Here is a 19,013-nt window from a genome sequence, read left to right on the forward strand (position 1 = left end):
CAGGGTCACCGGAGTTGGGTGGGGAGTGGGGGGGTGAAGGAAACTAGGCATTTCTCTCCAAAAGTAATACAGCAGCTCTGATGGCAGAGGCGACTTCCGACCGGGCGGAGCTCGGGAGAAGCGCGGAGGACAAGCCCCTTCCCGCCGCGGGGCTGGGTACACTGCGCTCGGCCGCCGCCGGCTGCAGCGGGAATGCCCAAGCCCAGGCCTGGCGGCCGGAGCGGGGCCCACCGCGCCCTGCGGGCTGCAGCCGAAACGCAGATCTCCCTGAAGACCAGGATAGGGGCTCGCGGCCGGCAAGCGAAAGTCCCTGAGTGATTTACGCATGAGGAATTCGCATCCCGTAGAGGGAAAGGTCTTCGGCCACGAGCTCCTTTTTCCGATTCTCCAGGACAGACCGCGGGACAAGAGCGCAACCACAGTCAAACTCGGCTCCTGTGTGGACGAGCGGCGGGGAGACCCGCTGCCTCAACAACTAAAGCGGACTTTTTAAAAACCACTTACCCGGTTCTAGAATGGGGAAGCAAAACCTGCGAAGGCTAGCAGATTCCACGAAAAAGGGGACGGACCTGGGCGTTTTCTACCCTTGCCGGCTCCTCCTCGCCCGCGCTTGTCTCCCCGCCCTCAGAGGAGGGCAAGACGCGCTCCCGAACTCGGAACGAGGAGGAAGTTTGGGCCTTTCCGGCCACCACTCGCCTCAAAATGGCTTCCCCCAGGGAAAGGCGGTGGCTGATGTCAAAGTAAAGACTCTAAAGCCTTCCTCGCATGGATCGTTCCGCAGAGTTCAGGAGATGGAAGGCCCAGTGTCTGAGCAAAGCGGACCTCAGCCGGAAGGGCAGTGTGGACGAGGATGTGGTAGAACTTGTGCAGCTCCTGAATGGGCGAGAACAGTACTTCACCACCAGTTCCTGCGCGGGGCGCATCATCCTCCTAGACGGGGTGAGGCCCTTTTGTTTCCCCGCCAGCCCTGCGGACTGCAACACCAGGAGCCCTCTACCCCCACCCCTTCGCCAGTGCACCCCAGTCCAGCCTGTATTTGTCTTTCTGATGGGTGGGTTTGGGTACTTTATGAAACTTAGAGGTTGAATTAGGCCAGTGCTTCTAAAACTTAAACGGGTCTATTAATCAACGGGTGCTCTTTTATAACACAGATTCTGATTCAGTAATTCTGGGACGGAGCTGAGGACACTATGTATTTCTGACAGGCCCCAGTGATGGCGAAACTGCTGGCCTGAGAATGCTCTGGAGTTGCCAGGATTAGAGAATTTGATTCTGAATAGTGGGGGAATTTAAGGACTTCCCAGCACGGCGAGGCTGGGAAGCTTTTCTCTTCCATCGTCCTACCAAATTAACTACTAGATAGAAGGTCTCCGGAGTTAAGGCGTTTACTGCCTCCTAGTGGCCCGCCCCGTTATTACAGCTCTGGTAATTTTTACATTATGCTAAATAAAATAGCGCGGTGTGGGTTAGTCTGAGATAGTGGTCAAGCCCTCAGGCTTTGGAGTGATACTGCTTAGATTCTAAGCTAATTATGGGACTTACTGGCTTTGCGATTTTAGGAAGGTTATCTAAACTCAACTCCTCTCTGTTCTATGAACTGGGGATAACAGAGTATTGGCTTCTTAGGGATTTTATGTAGTAGAAATGGGATAATTTGAAACATTTAGCATCATGCCTGGCCCATATTAAGTGAGCTATAAAAGTTAGCTGCATGTCAGTATTAATATTCGGATTGAATTCAAAGCATGAAAGACAGCACACTCACAAGCTCATTTTTTAGATCCCTCGTTGACTGATAATTTACTGGTCTCCCAGGTTAGTGGGGTAGAATATTTTTATATTGCCACCATTGCCTCCTGTGCCGTGGCACTCTAGTTGGGCTTACTCTCTCATCTACTGCCCTGTTTTACCTGGATTTCTGCAGCGTTTTCCTGATAGGTCACTGATCTACCATTCTCTCTACCCCAAACCATGTTACACACTGTTAACAGATCCACCTTACTAAAGACAATTCTGTACATGTCACTCATCTATGCTGAAATCTTTTATTACACGTTTTTCCAACACGAAATCCAAACCCCTATTCTAGTGTACCTTCCAACCCTTCTGCTGCTCTGATATTTTCTGCTACTTCTCTTCATGTTTATCTCTTTACTAAAACTGAGCTAGTCTTTTTTTTCATCTTATATTTACCTGCCCTTGCCTTTGTTCATATTTATTTTTCCTGAAATGTTTCCCCCCATCTCTGTATATTTGAGATGTGGCTTCCAAAACTCCCCTCTCCCATCTGAACACAAGCATACACACCCATTTGTAAGTAATGACTGCTTTTCTGAACTGCCTTAGGACTTCTTCTGAACCTCTTTTCATTTGATGTATATTATTTATTTTCATTTAGCCTTATTTTTGGGAAGGATTTGCATCAGCTTACAGAAAAGCAATATAAGAAGAAAAATTAAAAGTGGGAAAATCTGGATGAAAGGACTATAGGTAAGATGAAACTAGAGATAGTTTTAGTTCCTAAATATGCCCCTAGATTCTGTAAATTTGCTAGAGGTGAGTCACACATTTGTTTCTAACATTTAGAGCAGCAGCATAAGATCAGTTAAATGTCACTGAAGTCATTCAATGAAAGCAAACCAGTTACTTAGGACAGGCACAGCTCTTCCTCTTTACGAAGCTAGACAGCCAAGTCTCCTGTGAACTCACTGTAAAAACAGTTACTTTGTAGAAGTACAGTGATTTAAACTAAGTGTGGTTCCCTGCATCTTCTTTCCAGCTTTTTTGAGGGTAGAATATGTTTATAACCAAAGAATCTAATAGAACTTTACAAGTAAACATTTTTTCAGTTAATAAAAAACAGAACAAAAACCCTAATGTTAAGGCATTGCTTCTTGAAGCTTTGACCTTGCAGTCCTAGCTCTGCCCTTTGGTTCTATATATATAGTCTAATCCCGATGTTACAAATGTATGCCTTTAGAAACTAGAGACGTATTATAAGGGTGTGAACAGTCCACCTGTCACTAAAAAGTAACAGGTCCTGTGTGGGATTGGTACAGTGCTTTTTTACAAAGGGAATTCCAAGTTGTTTTTTGTTTGCTTTTTTAAATTTTGTGCAAGCCAAGGGACACCTGGGTGGCTCAGTAGGTTGAGTATCTGACTCTTTATTTCAACTTAGGCCATGATCTCAGAGTCGGGAAGCCTACTTAAGATTCTCTCTTCCTCTCTCCCTCTGCCCCTTCTACCCTACCCCCCACTCATGCTCTCTGTCCTCTTTCTTTCTCAAAAAAAAAAAAAATTTTTTTTTTTTTTTTTGCAAGCCAAATAAAACAACTAGAGTACAACTCAGGCTGCTAGCATATAACCTCTTACAATAATCCCTTTTCTTGACAAAATCATGACCATATATCAGAAAATATTAAGTTTTATATCTTTTTTTTTTTTTTAAAGATTTTATTTATTTATTTGACAGAGAGAGATCACAGTAGACAGAGGCAGGCAGAAGAGAGAGAGAGGGAAGCAGGCTCCCTGCTGAGCAGAGAGCCCGATGCGGGACTTGATCCCAGGACTCTGGGATCATGACCTGAGCCGAAGGCAGTGGCTTAACCCACTGAGCCACCCAGGCGCCCAGGCTAAGTTTTATATCTTAATAAACAATTTATTTTCTTTCTATACCAAATAATTTGGTTTCATTTTTTTTTTTTCGGGTTAACTTTACCCAAAACCCAGTGAATTGTTCTCAGTGATACTTAAAATTACCACTTAGGATTATTAATCTAAGAAAGCTTACAATTATGCTATGCATTGTACTTATTATTTGTGTAAATATTATATGACTACATTAAATTATGTTTATTTTTTTATTTTAGGGTATAAATGGTTTTGAGGTTCAAAAGCAAAACTGTTGCTGGCTACTGGTTACACACAAACCTTGTGTAAAAGATGATGTGGTAAGTTTATATATATAAACTTAGTAAATTTTTAATTCAGACTCACATTAAATACATACGAAAAGAATAGCACATTCACGGTGGATTTATGTGCTTAATCATAATGACTGAAGATTAGAAAGCCTAGGAGAATTCATTACGATGACTTTTTTGATTTGGGAGATAAAAGTATAAATATGTATATAAGCAATAAGCATTACTTATTGCTCAACAAAACACATCCCCTTGGACATAGAGAGTTCATGGATATTGGACACAGAGTAGATCAACAATTTGAATTTCACTTCTACCATTTGATAACTCTGTAACCTGGAAAAAATTATACAAGGAGAAGGTAGCTCAGAGAAAAGGATAGTACTATCTATATATTACCAGCAAACAGACATAAATCAGTTATACATTATTTATCTGGGTTGCTTTCTTGTAAAGCTTCCTATCTATCCTAGGTTATTTAGTTTCGGAAATTAAAATGAGTTCATGTGAGTTTGAATTAGTTGGGCACTTTACATTAGATATTCAGGTACTCAAGTGTTGTCTTAAGGTACTCACTCATTCTTCATCTCCTTATTTGGGTACTGGTTCTTTCTGCATATTGACCCGTATTCTTTTCTGCTGTAGTCAGTCTTTGTGGTAGGAAAAATAGCTGCTAGTAGCCCCAGCAGAAAAGGACTTCTTCTTGCTAATATCCAGGTATTATTCCCAGAGGAGTCTGAGTCTTCCTGCTTGGGTTAGATGTTCTCCTCTTGAGATCAATTATTTTTGCCAGAATGGAATGCTGTCCTTGATCAGACCCAGGCACTTGGCATCTCTGAGATTATGATAGCAGGAGTCATGAGTCATGATAGGGTCATGATTGACAGTCCCATCGGAATCAAACGGTGTGAAGAAGGGAGGATACTGCCCAAGGACACTAGGTGGACAGAAATAATAACCACTTTGTATAAATTCTAGCTCAACACATATATGCATCTCAAACTTCAATCTAATAACAAAGCATTTAAATAGAACTATTTTTTTTTTAAGATTTTATTTATTTATTTGACAGACAGAGATCACAATTAGTCAGAGAGGCAGGCAAAGAGAGGAGGAAGCAGGTTCCCTGCTGAGCAGAGAGCCCAATGCAGGGCTCGATCGCAGGACCCTGGGATCATGACCTGAGCCAAAGGCAGAGACTTTAACCCACTGAGCCACCAGGCACCCCAGAACCTTTTTTTTTAAGATGTTTTATTTATTTATTTTTGTGAGAGAGAGAGAGAGAGAGAGCAAGGGCACAAAGGGCGGCGAACGGGCAGAGGAAGAAGCAGACTCCCTGCTGAGCAAGGAGCCCGATGTGGGACTGGATCCCAGCACCCCAGGATCATGAGCCAAAGGCAGAGGCTTTACTGACTGAGCCACTCAGACACCCTGAATAAAACTTTCATATCATATTCCTTTATTTTTTTTTAAAGTAGGCTCTGTGCATGTTGGGTACAAGATGGGCTTAAACTCGTGACCTCAGAATCGAGAGTCACATGCTGTATGGACTGGTCTAGCCATATTCCTTAATGAAAATATATACCATATACCATATTCCATATACCATATTCCTTAATGGAAATCTGTTTTGGAATTAAGTAGAGTAGTAGTTTACTTTCCAAGGTATGGCTGGAAAGAATGACACAAGGGGTTTATGGGAGAATTAGAAACCAGGTCTTTTAAAAGAATAGGCAGGTTAATCAGTGGTTGGAGAAAGAGGACCAAGAGAGCAGAGTGAAAAGTTACTACAGAAAAAGGATACTGGATGATTCTGAATGATTCTGGAAAAAACTGAAGTTGCACAATGTGAAAGGTCACCATAGAGAAGGATCATGTATTGGTGTCCGATGCTAACATGTCTCATTTATTTAGATGCCAGCTCTGAGGAAAGCAACTGGTGATGCCATTTTGAAATTTGAACCACTCATTCTCCATGTGCAGTGTCGACAGTTGCAGGATGCACAGATTCTGGTAACGTTTTTAGATTATACTTGCATTTATAGGTAAGGGAGTAGATTTAATTCTTTTTTTTTTTTTAATATTTTATTCATTTACTTGACAGAGAGAGACACAGCAAGAGAGGGAACACAAGCAGGGAAAGTGGGAGAGGGAGAAGCAGGCTTTCCACGGAGCAGGGAGCCTGATGTGGGGCTCGATCCCAGGACCAGGGGACCATGACCTGAGCCAAAGGCAAATGCTTAATGACTAAGCCACCCAGGCACCCCAAGGGTAGATTTAATTCTAAGCTTTAAATCTATAAAAAAAATAAAAAAAAAAGTCAGTTTAATTAACTAGTTTTTAAATTTAATTATAGGTTTGAGGTTATATATATTTCTGTAATTTGTAGAGCTAACCAGTTTATCTAATTAGCCAGATTATCAGAATTTAACAGTTTATTTTTTTTAACAGCATTCAGTGGCAATAGATTCTGGTTTCAGGAACTCTGGCATAACCGTGGGGAAGAGAGGCAAGACTATGTTGGTAAGAAAACTTTTGGCAAAAAGCAGTTCTTTGGGCTTGAAGTGATTCAAATTATTGAAAAATCTCTTTAGACTCCCGGGCTTTAGTCTCTCCCTACCCAAATCTTGCCATTCCCTTGCTCAGAAATCTTCAGTACTTTACTCTTTCCTGTAGAGCCAAGTCAAGTTCTTAGATTTGCATTTGAGCTCTTATTTTATAGTGTCCTCCTCTACTTCCTTTCAGCCTGATTCTCTGTGTCCTCCTCATCCTAAATAGTCAAAGCTCAATGTAATCAGTACCATGATGTAGTGGAGAGAATCATAGGCAAGGGGTCTAAAGTCCTCTGCTGGCTTACCACAGCTGTATTGCATGAACTTGGGCAAGCCCCTTAATTCCTCAGGGTCTCAGTTTTCTTGGACATATCAGGGTGAACAGCAAACTACTGCCCTGAGACCAAGATCAGTCCACAGGAGGTCAGATCCCACTTGATAAAATCCTGATCCAGGTTGCTTTTGTGCTATGGTGGCAAAAGTGAGTAGTTATAACAGATGCTGTATGGTCACAAAGTCAGAAATATTTACTATCTATCTTTTTATAGAGAAACGTTGCCACCCGTGGACTAGATGATCTTTAAAGCCTTTGCTAAGCCTCCACCCTCTCTGAGTCCTTTCATGGCCAAATCAGCTCCTAGTGATTTTGCCCTGTTCTGACTTCTATAGTATTTATTATTTGTAATGGTATGGATTCTTGGCTTTTGAACTATTTCGGGTTTTCTTCCATTCTAGCTTCCTAGACTTTCCTATTCTCTATTTTTAACAAATTTGCCATCCCAATAGAGATGGCTTACAAAAGAAGACACCTAAGAAAAAAAAAATACGACACATGCCTAACTAGAAAGTCAAAGCCCACAGTACCAGTTTGTGTCCCTGTCTCCTTCCTGTACACTCCATCTGGGAGCCCAAGCAAGAACAGAACCGTTCATTCACTTTCCATTCCTTTGTCTTCTGTGTTTAGTTACTTACAAGTCCTGTCACATCTGCCTCTAATTTCTTATGCCCAACTCCACCCTTCCAAGCCCTCTGTCACTGCCCCTACTTAAGCCATCATGATCCTCCCCCAGTCTTTACAGTGGTCTCCTGACTCGTTCTCTTGCTATCCATCTTCTCCTTTCGTCCCCCCTAGCCAATACTCTCAGAATCCCCCTTTTAAAAAAGTCAGGGTCTCCATATATTTCCCCTTGTATTCGAGGCCCTACCCAAACTATTTTCCACTTACCTTATTTATGCTCATCTTCTGCTAGCATACTTACGCTCTAGCCAGACAGAAAACTCTTAGCTCTTTCCCAAATGTATCGTGCTCTTTCATGTCTCCATGACTATAGATGAGCTGTTTCTCTGGCTGGAATGTCCCCTGCCCCCATTTTTATACCTGGTGAAATGGCACTTATCCTTAAAACCCCAACTCAAATGCTACCTTTCCCATAAAGCTGAGGCCTCAGTCTCAATTAGTTGTTCTATGTTTCCTTAGCACTGTGTGTATGTGTCTGTATACACTCATGGACACGTTCGTACATATGTGTGTGTGTCTCTCCTGGCGTAACACGTATGTTGTCTTGTCACTCTTTGTTCACTTATTTATTTCCTGTTTTAAAATGTGAGCTCTTAAAGGCAGAGATTATATTTATTCTGTTTCTTCACCCCTTTCATGAGGCCAAAACACTGTAGATGCTCAGTAAAAGTTCAACGGAAGAGTTTTTATTCCTTGTACTAGTTTTTGTTGCTGTTCTTAAACCATTTCCACTGTTTGGGTTTACTCAGAACACATTGGCTGTTTCATCAAGAGGTTACTAAGATTGGCAACCCTAAAGCATGGAGAAGGCAGCCCCTTTGGGAGATAGATCAGGCATGGTTTATTCTCATCTCTCATAACCACACTCTGCTCAAGCAGCACTAAGAGGCTCTTTCACATTCAGTCCATTTTGATTTTTCCTTGAAGCTTCTGTTGAGATTTCATTTTTTTTCTTTTCTTTAAATAGTTTATTAAAGCTTCCTAAGCTTTAGTAAGAGTGAAACTGTTAAAGTGATTGGATTTTCGGATATTTTCTGCTTTCCTAAAAGATAATGTATAGAATGACTTTCTTAAGAAATAACTTTATGTGATGGGAAAATCCATTTAATCTCCTTTGATTCAGTTATGTTTAGCTAAAGTATATTAAAGCATAAACTTAAAGCCTGTAATGGAACCAAACTATGTTTAAACACAGCCCTAAATGGGACTTTTCTTTAGTTATCTTCAGTGTCTCTAGTGCATAAGTCATCATATCTAAATTGTCTGTTCCTTGCAGGCTATCCGGAGCACACATGGCTTAGAAGTTCCATTAAGCCATAAGGGAAAACTGATGGTGACTGAGGAATATATCGACTTCCTGTTACAGATAGCAAATCAAAAAATGGAGGAAAACAAGAAGAGAATTGAAAGGTATATTAATTGGATGTTTCTATGGTACTCATATATCTAAATCATCCTTGAAAATACTGATACACACATTTAACTTTTCTATTTGTAATCTTATCACAGATAATAAAAAAATGATCAAAATAACAGATGAGAGTAGCCCAGACAGTAAAGGTTACTAAATGGAGTGTAAAGGGGAAGCTCCATCAGGGTAGTGGGACGTGACTGGTAGGAACAGGCATAAAGGGAGAGAAACATCATCCCTCAGGTAAGAGAGCCCAACAGCAATGGGGACCATGACTGATGAAGTTGAAGGCAGCTAGGGAAGAGGTACACACTGCCCCCTGAATGTGATCTGCTGGCAATTATCTAGAATCTCCTTTTGAGGAAAGCAACTTGGTTAATTTTAGCTTAATAAACCTTTTACATATGTGGCTGGTTCTTACGGATTAGATCTAGAACTGCCATAATTGTCCCAGGTGGAAGGATCATGACTATCAATTCACATCTTTATACCTTCTCTTCTTAAATTTTACCTCCTGGTAAATAAAACTCTTACATTACTTTCTTGTCAACTTTTTCATAAAAATAGAGTTTTGACATGAAGAGGTGACTGTGATGCTATCTTTCTTATATGAAAGGAATGCCAGTGATCTGGCATCAGCAAGATGTATGCTTCTGAGTTTGTCAAGGAGTGATGGCCAACTTATCGTTTGTAATGTCCTTCCCCCCCTCTCCCCACCTCCTTGGCTACCTCACAACCAGTCAGTCACTGCCTAAATTATTCTTAGATCATCTCTACTGTCACTTTATTTAAGGCCACTGCAATAGCCTTGTTAGCTGGTCTCATAATAGAATGTTTCTGGTGTGTCTCTCTGCCAAGCCATTCTTTATATCACCATCAGAATCCTGTCTGTAAAGTACAAAGGAATCCTATTATTTTACTTGCCTGCTTAAAATTCTTTTAATACCTACAGGTTTTTTTGTTTTTTTTTTTTTTTAAGTAGCTAAAACTACAAGTGCCAACGGTAGCAGTGTGGAATTTGGCTTCAGAGGCAGAACTGAATTTGAATCCGGATTCCACCACAACTTACTCAACATCCTTGACTTCATTTGTCTTCCATTTAACTTAGGAGAAATACCTGTCTTAAAGAACAGTTTTAGTATAAATAGCATCTATATAATGACTGGCCCTATCCCTGTCATGTCATGGATTCTCAGGATAGGGTCACTCTTTTCCTTCTTCAGTGACACATAGAGAAAATAAACCTATGATCACATCATTACAAACCCTCCAGGCTTTCTTAACCAGGACTCCTCATTTGAACCACAGAAGTCACAAACTTATTCAAGTGACTGTTTCTCAGTTCTTGCAACAATGGTGTACATCTTCTATTGTAGATACATTGGAGAGAAGTTAACTCATTATAGACAATGGATGTCTTGGGGCATTGGAGCTTAATTTTCTAGTAGACCCCTGGTTGAAAAAACCTGAGGGTTCCCTGGCTACCAGGTGCTTTGAGCAAACATTCTAAATGAAGTGATCATTTCAAGTAAGTACTAAGGAGCACCCAGCCACCTCACCAGACTACCGAGTTTGAACTACATCTAGGTACTTATTGGTACCACTCCATAAGTTTACTATGTTTCTTAGATTGTATTCCGGTGAGGCTCTTTGCTAAAATGTAGGAAGTAGCAAATCAGTTTCTCTGTTTCCTTACTTGAATTTCAACAAGATTATAAATATAGCCCAAGAGCAAGTAACTACACACCCTGGTGAAGTTAATTGAGCCACGTTCACCAGCTGTAAAATCAAATTACACTTTAAATCCATCGACTCAAAAATATGTTTTGAGATTATAGTATGCATGCTGCTATCAAGAGAGTCATGCTCATCATATAAAATCAATGAAAAATTAAAGAAGGGCAGAAAGTGTCTTAAGATACTGATTAGAAGATTACATGTGAATTCAGAAAGGGGGAACAAATTAGAGAGCTCCTCTGGGAACAGCTGTACATTCAACCAAATGCAGAGAAAAAGTTACCCTTCCGATGTGGAAAAGTGAAAAAAAATAAATACTGGAGGTGATAAGTTCTGCAATCAGACTTTGAGTACGAAATTGGTTTGTCATAGGACCAGAGTTTCACAATTCAAATAACTATAGTAGAATTTCTAAAAGTCAAGTCCTAATCAGTAATATGTTAGCAATAAGAAATAGTCTAGAAATGTAAAAATCAAAGTTAAGAGGTAAAACGTTTTTAATTTAAAAAAAAGGTCTTGTTTGTGTGAAACAATTCCCAAACCCACTTTTTAGTGGGAAGAATAAGAGAACTTTATATATAATGATTTCTAACTAAAAAATAGGAAGTTTGGAGACCTCTTTACCAATTATAAGAGAAAGGTTCTCTTTGGATCTGTTAATAAGAGATCAGGACTGACTTGGGTCAGATGAAACCACTATTTGACTATGTATGAGTAGAACGAAATTAGCCATGTTCTTCTCTTCACGAACTATATTGTAAGAAAATGGTAAATAAAGAGTAAAAGGGCTGACTACATTGGCATATAGTACTGTTGATAAAGCAAATTGGAGAGAAAAAGTAAAAATCAATTTCCAAAGGTCAGTTGTGCTTTCTTTTTTTTTTAACTTTTCTATTTTATGGTAAAATATATATGCCATAAAACTTACCAGTTTTAACCGCACATTTCAGTGGCATTATGTACATTCACACTGTTAAGCAGCCACCACCATCCACCTTCAGAACCTTTTCATCATCCTAAACTCAAACTCAGAACCTGTTAAACAACAAATCCCCATTCCCCAGACTCCCAGTCCCTGGTAACCATTCTATGTTCTGTTACTTTGAATTTGACCATTCTAGGTCCCTCACGCAAGTGGAATAGTATACTTGTCCTTTTGTGTCTCACTTACACTTATTTCCCCTAAGTGTACGGTCTTCAGAGTGTGTCCATGTTGTAGCGTGTATCACAATTTCATTCCTTTTTAAGGCTAAATAATATTCCACTGTATTTGTAGGCCACGTTTTATTTATCCATTCACTCATCAGAGGACAATTGGGATTTTTCCATCTTTAAGCTCTTGTGAATAACACTGCGAGGAACACGTGTGGACAAATGTCTGAGCCCTGCTTTCAGTTCTTTTGGGTGTTTGCCCAGAAGTAGAATAGCTGCATCATCTGGTAGTTCCATGTTTCATTCTTCGAAGGACTGCTGTGCTGTTTTCCACAGGAACTGCGCTATTTTATATTCCCACCAGCCATGCACAAGGGTTCCCTTTTCTCAAGGTCCTTGCCAATACTTGTTGTCTCTTGTGGGTTTTTTTGATAGATGCCATCCTGACAGGTGTGAGGTGATGTATTTGTGGTTTTGATTTGCATGTCCCTGATGGTTAATGACATGGAGCATTTTTTCATACAGCTATTGGCAAGTCTATGAAATTCTGTTCTATCGCTCTGCTGTTTTCCTTCCTGCTTGTGCTGCCTGTTGTTCCTAGCCCATTCCTTCAGCTACTTCCCCATATAATTGATAGGTCCTCCAAATCTCTCCCAAGTCCTGAGCCTGTATAGCCAATAACCGTTGGAACATATCTAACTAGAATACTCCATCAGCCTTCCCTCATTAGCTTTCTTGTCCTAGTCTCAACCCCATAGCCATTTCCTTGGTTCAGATTTTTTTATTATTTACCAATATCGTTACAGTTTATTCCTCAGTACAAAACAGAAATACGAACCATATTGAATTACATTAATTAATTGCATGTATGTCCTTTTCTTCCACTACAGTGTGGTCACATTGAAAATAGGACTGAGTTCTCTCTGTCACCAACCATACTCATACATGCTTTAAATATTTCTTATCCCAAAACCTAAGGTAGTGTCCAGCTCATAGTAGAAAACCAGTACATGTTTATTGAATTAATAATAAACAATAAAGGAACTTAAAAGTTAATCCATCAAATTAAGTTCCCCAGAGACAATGACAGTTTCTTATTTACCATTCTCTGAGGGTCTGGCATGAGAATAGTGCTTAATAAGTGTTTGTTAAATTTGTTAACTTTTTCCATCCTTGTGCTACTTATGAGGCTTCAAAGCCTTAGATGATTATTCTGAAAGACATGTAAGATGGCCTAGAGATAAGAGTGAGCAGTGTAGGCTCTTGGCACACAGTTCAGGTGAGAAGTAATAGGAGCTTGAATAGCAAGATGAATGGGAGTGATAGTACAGAATGTAAACCGAACATGGTGACAGACTAGAAATGGGGGTAGAAAGGAGAAGGAGGCAAGGATAACAGATGTCTTAGACTCCTTGTTGTTGCTGTCTTATTTTTAAAAACAGAACTAAAACAGGTAAATAATAAGTTACACATTTCCCTATTACTTAAGATCAAAGAAGGAAATAATATAAAGTGAAAACTTTATATTTGTATAGTTTATTATTATATTATTATAACTTTATTTTTGTATAGTTTCTCCCTTGGATAGTCTGTTCCTCATTTTTTTCCTCTCCTGTACCTAGCCAGCTTCTGTCCATCCTTGTAATTCAGCCCCAGCATTGGGTTATTTCTCAAGGAGCATTTCATGATCTCACTTGAAGCGAGGTACCCCCACTGTACTCCCCCCTTCATCTTGTCTGCTTCATGGCATGCTGAATGTGTCTTTACAGTTCTGCAGCTCCCATTAAACCCTGAGCTGCTCGAGGGCACAGCTGGGTCCTTTACCTCCTTTTCTAGCACCTGACACAGGCTCCGTCACATACCTGTTTTTTAATAAAAATGCTAGAGTTTAATCAAGTTAAAATCTAAATACGTATCTGTGAAAATAGCTTTCTTTGTTATGTGTGAATAATGGAACCCTAAAAGGGTATGAAATTGCGGCTAGGTTTCATTAATTTTATATTCCTATTTCAGAAGTCAGAGAAATATTAGCTCTTTATTGCAAGTGGTTCTCTAACTGACCTGAAAAAAAGAATTCATTTTCCTAGAGCTGCTCTGAAAAGTTCTGTCATGGAGAGAGCTAAGTACAAGTTGCCCCGTGGCATGATAATCTGACTGCAGAAGTAGAGAAACTGAAGACAATTTGATTTTCTTTGGGGGTGGGGAAGACAGTTGCCTGTGCATACATTTCGTTTTATCTTCTGAGTTCTTTTTCTTGTCTGTGAGAATGGAGAAAATTGCACTTTGAGAATTGGGCTTCAGAGTGCTGTGTAAAGGGGCATCGTATGAGGGGAGAGCATGTAATTACAAAACAAATTTCTGACTTACTGAGAAAGTTTCCCAAAGAACTTTTTAAAAATTCCCTTTAAAAAACAAAAGGAAAATGTATTTGGAGTATTTGTTCTTGGCTTTCAGACAACAGGGTCATTTTCCATTTTACCAGTTGTTTTTGGTACCCCAAGGATGTAGCTTTAAATTCTTAGGTTTTTTAATGGAAGATTAAAGTAAAGCACCTGTTCCTCTTTAATTACTTTTTTTATGTGATTAACAGGATATTTTACACAAGCTATTAATTCTCTATGATCATAAAAGAGCAATTTAATCTTATCTTTAATTTTCTAGGAATAAAGTATAATCCAGAAAAAAGACTCGGTGACCTGAGTCTAAAGTTCAGGGTTGGGTGGAGAATGGGAAAAAATGGAGTTGCATATTGTGGATAGCCTCTTATGATCAGATAGGGGTGATTCACCTATCATGTGAATCATTCTTATCAATGGAACAATGATGTGAAATGATTCACATCATTTGGTGGCATGAAGTTTTGGACTTATGTTTTATTTATTTTTTATTTTTATTTTTTTAAGATTTTGTTTATTTATTGGACAGAGAGAGAGAGCGAGAGATCACAAGTAAGCAGAGCAGCAGGCAGAGGGAGAGGGAGAAGCAGGCTCCCTGCTGAGCGAGGAGCCCATGTGGGGCTCAATCCTGGGACCCTGAGGATCATGAACTGAGCTGAAGGCAGACACTTAACCAGCTGAGCCACCCAGGTGCTCCTGGACTTACGTTTTAGATAAAATGAGTCATTCTACTGGGTCATTGTGTTAAACTATTCTAAATAGGCAGTATGGAAGATGAGAAGAAAACCAGTCATTAAAGTCACCCGGGATGATGGTAAGATCTGGAGGGAAAGATTATGCCGGGTGTAGAAATTTTCATGAATGTAAGAGACTGAACAAAACATCGGTAGATGACATGAGGGGCAGATGAAGGAGTTTAGTCTGGTGAAGTGTTGGTGAGCCAGCTGCATTCTCACCTCGTCCCAACTCTGTTAGGTGAGATAAAGAATAAGCATACCCACTCTAGAAGAATGCAAAGCAGATGGTCTTTATGGGGGAACCAGGTTTCAGTTGGGTAAGGATATAGGGGTACATTAAATTAAAAGGTTGTTACCATGGAACAGGGTCTAAAAAATTATACAATAGTATTTTCCAAAGTCTTTTGCTGTACCTCCTGCTATACTGTTTTTCCTGTACTATACCTCCTCTTTGAGATTGATTTATTTACCAAAGAAATATCTATTGGGTGTCTACTATTTGCCAGACACGGTGCTGGATATCAGGTATACATAATTGGTGAGTATGTAAGTTCTTGAAATATGGATAGGATATGGTGTAATCATGTTAGGTACATATTAAAATTGGCTGGACTATTAGGACACAGGTGACTATCTTGGTTTTTTAGGGCAGTTTTAGAGCCTTTACAAGTAGAACTTATAGCCTATTCATTCAATTAAATAAGAAAATTGATCCAAATAGCAATCTATTCCATAGGTGTCAAAAATTCCCTGTCATACTTTGCATTATAATAGAACATAAAAGCATGAGATCCCCACAGTAAACAAGGGAGTTCTCAGCTTCCAGATTACTCCACTTGGGGACCTAGGGTAACACATCCATATTCACCTTTTTGTTCAGTGGTTGTTTATTCACTTATTTTTACCAAATGTCTTAGCATTGTACTACATGCTAAGAATGAAACAGAAAACAAGATAGATGGGGTCCTTGGTCTCATAGAGTTTATATTATATAAAAATGGTCATATCAAGAACTTACTTTGTGCCAGGCACTGTGCTAAGTACTTACGTAGGTCACCTGTAACCTTCTGACAACCCAGCTTGGTACAGGATAATGTCTGCTTTTCTAAATGAGGAAATCGAGACTCAGTAAGGTTGGAATTAGCCTCCCTTTAACTTTCCCAGTGGCAGGCATGTGAAGCACGTGCAGTACACCATGCCGCCTCACTGCCTTCCCACATGCGCAGAAAGCCGCTGTGTCAGGTGGAGGATCGGATTAGGTATTAACATGGGAGGAGAAAAGACGTGAAGACCAGTTTGGGGGGAACTAACGGTTTACTGTAGCACAAAATTAAAACCAAGGTAGAAATATGAGGAAAGGAAAAGAGTAATTCACATTTAAAAAAATCAAAATAACTAATAAACATGAAAAACAATTTCACTCGCAAACAAAAATGATAATTATTATTTTATAAGATACCATTGTCTCTTATCAATGTTATTTTTTATGGTAATATTCAACGTATGAGTGAAGTGATCTTTCAAGTACTGCTGTTAGAAGCGTATGTTTTTGAACATCTTTTCTGGAAAACAGGTGGTATTTATCAAGAGCTTTACAATATTCTCCCTTTAACCAGGCAGTTATATTTCTAGCGGTCTGTCCTAAATAAGTAGCTAGAAACTCAGATCATATTATTTTTAAAAATGTTTGTCACACTGTTGTTTGTATTAGGGCAAGTTTGAAAACAAATTAACCTGGATGACATAATGTTATACTACTATTAAAAAGTGTTATTTTGTTGTTTACTTAGTGATATAGAAAATGTTTTCAATAAATATTAAATTTGATAAAACAATGTAAAACTATAATAATTCTGTAAAAAGCAGTAGGTATGTGGGTACATATTACATTAATACATTAATTCTGAACACATTAATAAACTGGAAAGAATAAAAAATACTGAGAGGTTATTTCTAGGTAATTCTGTAGAGGTAGTGTATTTTTAACCTCATATATTTCCCAAATTCTCTAAAGTGAGATTTTATTACATTTATCATTTTTTATAAAGAAAAAGTGGCAGTTACTCTTCTGTTCTTACCTTTTTTGTTTGGCTCATACATGTGGAATAGAAGTTGGGGTAGAAAACAGGTTGTTAAGAGGTGTTTCAAACCCAGTTTTCAGGTGTGTTCTTGAAGAACTGAAAACACACTTCCTAATTAAATGATCATGTAAAAGTAAGAAGTATATTATTTCTCTGATTCATTTATATTTTAATGTTAATATGGGACATTATCAAATTTATAGAATTTAAAAATTATAGATTTATTTTAGTCATTCTGTTTGAGAACACAAATATAACAGTAATACTTATTTCTTTACAGGTTTTATAATTGCCTACAACATGCTTTGGAAAAAGAAACTATTACTAATTCATATCCCAAAGAGAAAATCAAAGACAAAAATAATTCATCATATACTCGTAAGAAGAAAAGAAACCCAGAAGCAGCACATGGCAAATGTGTTACTGAAGAAAATGATGAAGATTGTGAAAATGATGATGACCCAGGAATCACTGTTACTATCTTCCCCGAAGATTACTAAGATTTGGTCTTGGTAGAATAATATTTCTAATAGATATTACAAAGCTGCTCTTTACAAGAGTATTTTAGTTTCTTGAGTGTATGAGCCATTCAGACAAGCAAGACTTATTCTTTCTCTATATTTTAGAAAAATCCTTAGTTTTTTAAAATAGCTGTGTATAATATTTGCTCATTAAATACCATCCGTTTTAGTCACATAGAGATTCATTGCAAAAATGAAATTGACTTTTTAATGCCTCTCTTTTTTAAGTTTCAATTTCTACTTCTGCAAAACAGAATTATAATACTCTTTCAAGAGAACCTTAACATTGGAAATGTTTGAGTAAAAGTCATCACAATATTTGACTTCCTTTTTCACTTTGAAATCTCCAGCCTTTAAAGGGGGATGAGCTTGCTTCTTGTCACTGTGGAGTCCAGTGACAAATCCTTCCCTTTATTTTGACTTTGTGGAGAAAACAACTGCTGTTGGACAGGACAAAATGCCTGAGCCCTCTTCACATTATTTCTCACAGACCAGAGCTTGCCAGGGGCATGGTCTCTGCCACACAGGTGGGCCTGGTTTCTCACTAAACCTGGTCAGAAGTGATCACTTAAGACCTAGGAATCTTTGTAGAATCATTGTATACTATTTTGGAAAGTTTCAAGGAATCAAAAGACTTGGGTCTAAGTTGTGACTGCTGCATGGAAATTGGAGGGTCCTTGAACAAATCATTGAGTTTCCAAGGCTTTCAGTTCCTCTTCTGTATAATAGTCTGACACCTGCTGTATTTACATGACAGGAGTGCTGACAGCATCACGTTAAATAAAAATGAGAAAGTTATTAATAGACTTTTGCATATGTGTTACTATTTATTTCTCATTTATTTTCATTAGAAAATAATGCTTTCATACTGTATTTTCAGAAAGTATCAAATCATAAAAGTTATACTTAAAGAGAAATTATTAGTCCTAGAACTAATACATGCTAGGATAAAATTATCAGAATGTCAAGAAAAAAATTATACAACATAATAAACCCTGAGTTGTGATTTTGGCATTTCCTAATATTTTATAGTTCGTCTAAGTCTTTATGTAAATTCTACTCAGATTTGCACCCCAGATGCTTGCTTTCTAACGTATCATTTTGCACTCTCATTTTTAAAATAGATGGACTTCAAAAACATCTGTTATCTTCTAAATTCCTCAGGGATGATGTCCATGATGTTGAGCTGTTTCTTCCCTCCCTTTTTCTATCATATCTCTGAACTGCTCTCTTTTAGGTCTTTATAATAAGATTGTAATGTTTTTACTTTTCTAATTCCTTTTAACATGCCCACGGAAGTCTTCCAGCACAGTCTTCTCCTTCATTGTACCAGAAAGAAGCTCCTTTGAATCCTTAGTGCCCTTGCCACTTGGAGCGTTTGGTGCTGTTAATCACCTTGTGCCCACAGGCATCCCGAATGCTTTCTTCTGCCCTGATTATGGTGAATTCTCAAATCTTTTTCTCTGAAACCTTTTAACCATTTTC

At 38.7% G+C, this 19,013-nt stretch overlaps 2 protein-coding genes across 4 annotated transcripts in view; one reads left to right on the forward strand and one right to left on the reverse strand.

The window, feature by feature from the left end:
• LOC111143179 (crystallin zeta) overlaps positions 1-561 on the reverse strand; it is a 32,998-nt gene extending 32,437 nt beyond the window's left edge. For both annotated transcript variants that reach the window (XM_022496698.1, XM_022496697.1), the window contains exon 1: positions 505-561. The gene's annotated coding sequence lies outside the window, so the exon portion shown is untranslated. The remainder of the gene's footprint in view (positions 1-504) is intronic.
• A 140-nt stretch (positions 562-701) lies between these two features.
• LOC111143210 (tRNA-yW synthesizing protein 3 homolog) lies at positions 702-18,334 on the forward strand. 2 transcript variants are annotated; one of them, XM_022496774.1, is made up of 6 exons: positions 702-939; positions 3,870-3,950; positions 5,838-5,936; positions 6,375-6,446; positions 8,770-8,903; positions 17,288-18,334. In XM_022496774.1, the coding sequence occupies exons 1-6, from the start codon at positions 766-768 to the stop codon at positions 17,505-17,507; spliced, it is 780 nt and encodes a 259-aa protein (XP_022352482.1). In that variant the 5' UTR covers positions 702-765; the 3' UTR covers positions 17,508-18,334. The 2 variants fall into 2 exon arrangements, with proteins under 2 accessions (XP_022352482.1, XP_022352483.1); XM_022496775.1 differs by lacking the exon at positions 5,838-5,936 and having other exon boundaries at positions 17,288-18,328.
• The last annotated feature ends 679 nt before the right edge of the window (positions 18,335-19,013 follow it).

This window comes from Enhydra lutris, unplaced genomic scaffold (genome assembly GCF_002288905.1).
Source record: "Enhydra lutris kenyoni isolate GAN:26980312 unplaced genomic scaffold, ASM228890v2 scaffoldscaffold9, whole genome shotgun sequence".
NCBI lineage: Eukaryota > Metazoa > Chordata > Mammalia > Carnivora > Mustelidae > Enhydra > Enhydra lutris.